The 8,183-nt window shown below is 31.7% G+C and overlaps 1 protein-coding gene across 1 annotated transcript; it reads left to right on the top strand.

Moving 5' to 3' along the window:
• Positions 1–359: 359 nt before the first annotated feature.
• On the top strand, positions 360–3,695 carry LOC134708608 (uncharacterized). The gene is made up of 3 exons (XM_063569259.1): positions 360–458; positions 1,734–1,840; positions 3,284–3,695. The coding sequence occupies exons 2-3, from the start codon at positions 1,765–1,767 to the stop codon at positions 3,664–3,666; spliced, it is 459 nt and encodes a 152-aa protein (XP_063425329.1). The 5' UTR covers positions 360–458; positions 1,734–1,764; the 3' UTR covers positions 3,667–3,695.
• The last annotated feature ends 4,488 nt before the right edge of the window (positions 3,696–8,183 follow it).

Raw genomic sequence — 8,183 nt, forward strand, 5'->3', positions numbered from 1 at the left:
AATATCCTTCGTCAGGTGGTAATCACAACATGGTGCGAGTGGTCAACTTTGAAAAGGGAGATGTCAGTAATTATAAAAAATAGTGAGCACACACGAAAAGGGAGTGACCAGACTCATACACTCACTGACTCACATAGGATCAACCATAATCATCTCCGAATGTTATAAGCAATACAAAAATTAATTTAATTGAAATTGAGAATGGAAATGGGACATTAATGTGCCTGAATATAATCATAATGTTATTAAGTAATTCATACATTTACAAACCGCCTACTAAAACACAAAGTCTGCAATCAAAGCATTTAAATATCAACGTGGCAATTGAAATATGTTGCTTAATCCGAATACATCAGCTGTGTACATCACTATAAAACAGAATGATCTTTTCTCTCCATCTGTCCATGACAAGTTATCACAGGAGCAGATTTATCAACTGAGGAAAATTTAAAAACCCGGTAAGTGAAAAGAATTATAATACTTATACAACCGATCAAAACATTAAAGGCGCGGTATGAATAGTGCCAAATGGTATTCATTAAACTATTACGGAATATAAATTATATTAAAGACATATTTGATTTATACATATTAGACTTTAAAGACTCACGATTTTTATGATTGACAGACAGTGTTCTCACACATTGTATATGATTTAAGAAAAAAACACTCATATGTCAATGATGTTTTTAAAGTTGTTATTGCCTCAAATGGAAATGCAATAGTAAACTTATGGTAGTTCAATATGATTGACCTTTTACTGTTAATGCTTCGAATTCTTTAATGCAGCTGAATGAAATCCGAAGATTTAACTGTAAACAAACCCCTAATTAAAACAAACACTTTTTTCTGTCTGCATTAACATAATATGGTTTAAACAAAATATAAAGAGCAAATTTAACATAATATGGTTTAAACAAAATCTGAAGAGCAAATTAAACATAATATTGTTTAAACAAAATCTGAAGAGCAAATTAAACATTATATTAAATCGCGGAATTCTGGCTGACCTAAGGGAACTGTGAAACTCAACATTGATTTGAGCTACAAATTTTAAAACTTGTTTTAAGTACTCAAGCTACTCGTGATGCAAATAGTTACCAAAAAGCAATATTGCAAACATACCAAGCTCAAAGAAAAATTCAAAACGGAAAGTTCTTTATCAATTCGGACAATATAAGATCAAAAACATAAAACTAATCCAAAAAATTGCATATTCCTGACATTCTCTTATATATACTAGATGAAATCTGGTTTTGTAGCTTGCAAAACCTACACCTTTTACTTTTTACTTTTTACTTTTGAATTTGTTTAGAATGTGTGTATTGTAGATAAGTCGTACACAGTAAAGTTTGAGAGTTTTCCTATTTTTTATTTTGGTTAAATTGACCGTTTTCACTTTATCTTTGATTTTTTTGTTGATGATTTGTGTACAGAATAAGATTATAATATAGTTTATTTGTTTAGCAGATACAGATCTTGTTTGTGTCGATATATCGATGCTTCGTTTAACTTCGTTGTATCATTTAGTCGATAGTTAGATTTTGTTTTGATAGATGTTCCTTTTTTTAAATTCATTTTAGATTTTGTTGTTGTTGATACTATTCGTACTAAATTAGATGCAATTACATGTATGTAAAACATATTCGTGTACAATGTTTTGCATTACGATGAATAATTGTTGAATTAATTCATGTCAAAGTTGTATATACTATTAAATAATTGTGTTGCAGATACGCTTACCAACTCTTAATTGCAGTGAAAATGACTCACATTTTGAAATGCATCTTGTGTGCGTTCATGTGTTGTACACGCATTGGTAATGGACCGGTGGTCTCAGGTATGCTAATCACGATTAAAAGTTACAAAAATGAAACTGCTTGTACTGATAGATTGTCACATGCGATAGCGTTAAAAAAAAGGATGATAATTTTCACTATATGAAGATGTAATCATGTTTGGGGTCCAAAGCAGTAGCTTGGCCTTCCTTAGGAATGCTGAAAAGTTAACAATTCAAGGTGGAGCAAGTAAAGTCCAAAAAGGCGTTTTAACCAATACGACAAAACGAGATTCAATGCATATCACATTTAAAACAAACTTTCTAAAACTATCAGCGTTCAATTTAAGAAATCTTTTTTTTAAATCGATCCAGTTCAGACACACTGAGTACCGAGTTGGTTTCATTTAGCTGTCAGTTAATGCAAATAGAAAATAAAAATACCCCATTGTCATCCTGTGATTTTTATTTTTATAGATCATTTGTTATTAAATGTACATGTATGATAGTCGGGTGGAAGTTTTTGCTACTTATCAGCTAAGCAAATTGAAAGGGATTGTTTATCTAACGACATTTACCTAATTGCTACAATTTACTTTTCGGGTTTATTTAAAAACCAATAATGTTTATTAATATAAATACTTACTTTTATCTTCAAACTGCCGACATTTAATTAATAAAAAACATATAAACCTTCAATCCCAAACATTTGAAAAATATTTATTTACGTTTTATTATATCTTCTAAATGATTGTTGCTGGCTACTAATGGGAAATTCAACATCAAAATTGAAGTTTGTCTTTCATGAATCTTTTAAAAGTACAATCAATTATAATATTGCCATGGCGTTGTTAGTTTGTTTGAATGTCCCGTTGGAATAAACCTACTCTATTTTGATTATTTTCTTCAATTGAAAGAACGTCTAATCATTTAATATTATACCTACTTCTACACAAATGTTAAGTTAACTTTTTTGAAGGGGAGAAAATCTAAGAATATTGGCTTCTTTTCATTTTAATAATATTGTTTTAAAAGGAAAGTTAATAGCATATCTTAACAGAAGTTTCCCTGAAAAGGCTTTGCATATGCATTAAAGGTATACAGCTCGTAAAATATTTATCAAATTTTAATAACAATTATTCATACATGTATCCGAAGATAACAACTTATGGTTGCATATTTATACCACCTATTCATATGTGTTATTACACTTTACTCTAAAATGCTAGATCTTAAACGATTAAGACGAAAGAGGATAATTTGCTCAATCCCATGCAGATGGATGAGGAAAAGAATTTCTTGAAAATATCACCCTATATTTAATATAATAAATATCATCAAGATTATAATATGTAGTCATTAACAAGTACAAACAACAGCTGACTGCAGAATAAATTACGCAAGAGATTTAGCAAAGAATTTTCATCATGTCGTTCTAATAACGTTGTATGTTTATAATGTATGTGTATTATTCATCTAAATTCCGTAATTTATGTTTTTACACAGGATTAACAGTAACCTTACCCAGTGGTCCGAATTCATACCCGACAAATGCAATAATCGAATATAACCGGATTCTTTGTTCGAGTACTAATTATGCTGGTGGAAAATATAAAGCTACTATGGCTGGTAATTACTTGGTGTCTGTTACCATGATGTCAGGCACTGTAACCGCTCACACTACTCTAAGGAAAAATGGAGGCATTTATGTGTGGCTATATACTGGTAACCAATTTGATATGGCAACCCAAACTGTCTGCATGCAGTTGGAAGTGAATGACGAGATTTGGGTACAGATGACCAACAAGGCATCGATTCTCTTTGATGTTTATAACACTTTCACTGTAGTTAAATTGCCTGATCCAGAACGAATACCGCTGGATGCTTAAAGATGTTGATTTTCGACCAAAACATTAAAAAAAATGAGCAGTGAATGCTTTTAAATAAAGTTTATCATTTTGTTATCGTTATATTTTTTTCAGTAATAAGCTTACATTATATCAGAGATTAAAGGAACAACAGACACAGCTTCCTCCGCCTCATTTTTAGACTTATATATCGAATTTGACTTACACAGTCATCTCAGTACCAGAATCTATGATAAACAAGACGATTTTAATTTTGAAATTATAAATTTTCCAAATCTTAGTAGCAATATACCAATTTCACGTGAATTTGGGATATATATTTCCCAACTTATTCGATATTCAATAGCTTGCAGCTCCTACTCAGAATTTGTAAAACGTCATCAGTGTCTGAGTAGAAAGTTGATGAAACAGTGGTATGTCAAAGAACGGCTCGTCCTTTTTCTAAAGCATTTCATCGGAAGGTACCAAGATCTTGTTGATAAATATTCCGTATCAACTTCTCAAATAATACACGATGGTCTTGATGTATAGATTCTGCGTACTGATGTTGTTTATCATCTAAACAACGTGTTTTATTGTTCTTTCATTTGTCTTTGTTCTATTGTTGATGTAAATTTTATTGTTGAATGGTTTTATGTGATATCCGTTTCACGTGGCTCGGTACTCATACATCTCATCAATGTGTTTGTATTGGCTTTCATTTTTTGGAGGTTTGTATAAGCGACTTTTTGTATTTCTCTTGTTCTTTTAACGTGAATCTGTACTTTAAAAGATCCCTAGACTTCACAACTGTAATTTAATGTACTAGATACATATGTGTCAAAAAGAGATAACATAGTTTCAAGGTTAAAACAATCATCATATATTTTACTATATAAACTAAATAATGCTTTTCTACCCTGATTTGCTAACACTTTCTGTGTATGTACAAAGTTGCCATTGTATTTACAAAGTAGACCAAGATATGTAAATTAATCATATAATTCAATATCAACACCATTTAAGTACCATTTTTTAGTCGCTTTAACGAGGCCTCTATTTCTAAACACAACAATTTTGGTTTTAAACAAGTTAATATCCAAATCATACTCTCTAGATTATATGTCTACACTGTCTATCATCTTTTGTAAACCATCAACAGTTTCACTTAAAAGAACTGTATCATCTGCATACATAAGCAAATATAAATTGAGCATCTTTAACTCATATGACTGACAACCTTGAGTTAAAAGTTCATTTTCAATGTCATTAATATAAAAAGAATATAAATAAGGAGATAATGATTCTCCTTGCATCAAACCAATATTACTTTGGAAGAAATTTGAAAAATTTCCTTCCAGTTTAATACAACATTTAATTTTGGCAAACATAGATTTAATAACAGTTAATAAGTTTCCACTTATACCACATCTGATTAATCTTAACCACAATTTGAAATGAGACACACTATCAAATGCTTTTTTTTTATAGTCTATGAAACAACAATAAAATCGTTTTCCACTACGCAAAGACTTATAAATTAGAGAATGGAGGGCGAAGATGGTGTCAGTTGTTCCATAACCCGGTTTAAATCCAGACTGTGCATCGGTTATTATATCGTGTTTTTCGCTCTAATTGGTAAGCCTGGTGTTAATAATTGATGTGAACAGTTTACCCACATGTGATACGAGAGAAATACCACGATAGTTGCCAGGGTCGTCTACTGGTCCTTTTTTGAAAACTGGTATTATAATGTTGTTTATCCATAATTCTGGAAAATCGCCAGCACTCTATATACAGTTAAACAGTTTACACAATACTGGTTTGATAAAGTTTCTGTTCGTTAATATATATTCGTTCATAATATTGTCATAACCAGTGGATTTATCACGTTTTAAATATTTAATAGAAGTTCCAAGTTCCAAGTTCCAAGTCTGTGAAAGAAGAGTCTAATTCTTCATATACGACCTCTGGAATTGAATCACTTTGCTGATCCTCTGTGGTGACATCTTTTGAAATCAGATTTTTAAAATGTATTTCAAATTCTTCAACAGAAAGCGTATGGGTAATAGTTTTTTTGCACTTTTTAAATTTCCTGTAAAATCGTTTAGGGTTATTTTAAGTAATTTAGATAACATATCCTCCTGTTGATTTTTATATTGTCTTTTCAGTTGATTTTCCAATCGTTTGTATCTTTGTTTAGCTATATTAAAACGTAGTCTATTTTCATTCGACCGGTATCTATTAAAATCCATCATAGCTCGTAAATACTGTAAACCAACAAATTTCGCGAGCGATTTAATTTCGCGACTTTCGCGAGGAGAAAAATAACGCGAAATTAAATAGTCGCGAATATGTATAATTTGGATCTTTTCTTATCTAACTACATCAATTTAATTAGATAATCGCGAAATTAAATCGCCGCGAAGTGGATTAGAAAGGACTAAACGCGAAATAAAGTATTCGCGAAAATAAGTTGGTTTACAGTAGTCTCTGTATAGACTTTTACATTCGTCTGTAAACCACGGTTTACCATCTTTTTGGTCACGTGTTTCACTACTTGTAGGGCAGGAGTCACAATGTTTTTTTGTATTTCACTTCTGACTTTGTGTATTGCTCCAATATATCTTTCAAAAGTTTATTCAATTCTTCCACGTCAATATCGCTGAGTTTGTCTATATTTGTGAGTAAGTGTTCAAATTGCTATAACAATGAACAAAACCCATATCAAATGGCCAGCTATAAAAGGGGGACAGTCAAACTCATAAATAAAAAATAAACTGACAACACCGTGGCTAATAATGAAAATGACAAACAGACAAACAATAGTGCACATGACACACCATAGAAAGCTAAAGTATAATCAACACGAACCCTCCAAAAACAAGGGGTGATCTCAGGTGTTCCGGGAGGATAAGCTGATTCTGCTCCACATATGGCTAATGTTGTAACAAATCCGGCAAATAGTCTATTAATTTGGTAGGTCACATTCATGAAAGGGAAGGAGATTGTAGTTACGACGTAAGGAACATATATCATTTGTGAAACGGTTATTCCATATAACGGTCAACCAACTAGTGATTGCGTTCGTAAAGTTTACGAATTAACTTCACCATTTGGAACTCTTGGTTTAATAGCTTCCTTGTGAGCAGCAACCCTCTATCAAGAAAATTATGATAGGAAATGCCATCACGGGAATATCGTATCAATTGCAAGATATAAACCCCATATGCAGGTGCTGCTGGAGTGTTGCTACTTAGAAATGGAAAGTTCACAATTGGAAAGCTGGAATCATCTCTTTAGTCGTAAAGTTTGTTTACAACCGACCCACATTGTCACTTTATAGATGTAAGTCAAGATATCAGGCCGACTTAACTGTATCTATTGTATCGTTTATATCTAGTTCGATGGGATAGATGCGTTCAACATAGTCACAAAATTTTGAAATATTTCCCGATAGAAAATCATCTATATAGCGGAAAGGAGAGTTAAAGGATATTGCTAACTTCTTATCTTTCTTCTTAAGAAGTTCCTGTATGAAGTCAGCCTCATTACAAAAAAGAGACAAGTCGACAAGAAGAGGGTCACAATTTGTTCCCATTGGAATGCCGACAGTCTGTTGAAAAACACGTCCTCTGCACGTAACAAATATGTTTTCAATCTCAAAGAAATCAAGCATCTTGAAAATGTCAATTTCAGAGAATTAATTGTTTAAATCAGAGTGATCTTTTTTAAAGAAAGAGTTACCCCTCCCTAAGGCAAGATACTTGTTTCTACGTTGGCCATTTTTTTTTATTGAACAAAGCAATAACAACTCTTTCAATTTGTCTCTTAGTTTGGAATTTGGAATACTTGTGTAAAGTGTAGAAAAGTCAAATGTTTTAATACAATTGCAGGATGAAAGAGAGTAAGATTGTATGTACTCTAAAAGATCTTTGGAATCTTTTATAAAAGAGGTGCGAAAAATACCAGAGGGGAAGTCAAACTTATAGATATAAGGTCGTGACACAAAAGAAAAAGTAAAACTCCATATAAACATATATAAATGACTAGGTTTATGCGTGTATCAACTGTTTGTGGTTATAGTTAATATAACATCCCTTTATGTCCTAGATTGCAAAGGTTTTTCTGTACGTCTACATTTTCTCAACCTATTAGCCATTTAAACATATTTTCGGTGCTACATTTCTTAAGGATATATGTAATACAAAGTTCTTTTATAAATGGTTATATATAAGTTTCTAATTTTTTGCATCGAAGGAGAAAGTGAATCCCATTCTCCATACTATAGGTGTAATACCACCAAATCATGGTACATCACATCCGGTTGTATACGAAAGTAGGTCTTGAACAAGAATTTGTCCATAGTACACGGATGCCCTACTCGAATTATCATTTTCAATGTTCAGTGGACCGTGACATTGGGATAAAAAAAATCTAATTTGGCATTTTAATAAAAAAAAAAAAAAAAAAGATCATAACCTAAGGAACATTTGTACTTAGTTTCAAGTTGATTGGACTTCAACTAAATCAAAAGCTACCTGACCAAAAACTTTAAC

The sequence above is a fragment of the Mytilus trossulus genome, chromosome 1 (assembly GCF_036588685.1).
Source record: "Mytilus trossulus isolate FHL-02 chromosome 1, PNRI_Mtr1.1.1.hap1, whole genome shotgun sequence".
Taxonomy (NCBI): domain Eukaryota; kingdom Metazoa; phylum Mollusca; class Bivalvia; order Mytilida; family Mytilidae; genus Mytilus; species Mytilus trossulus.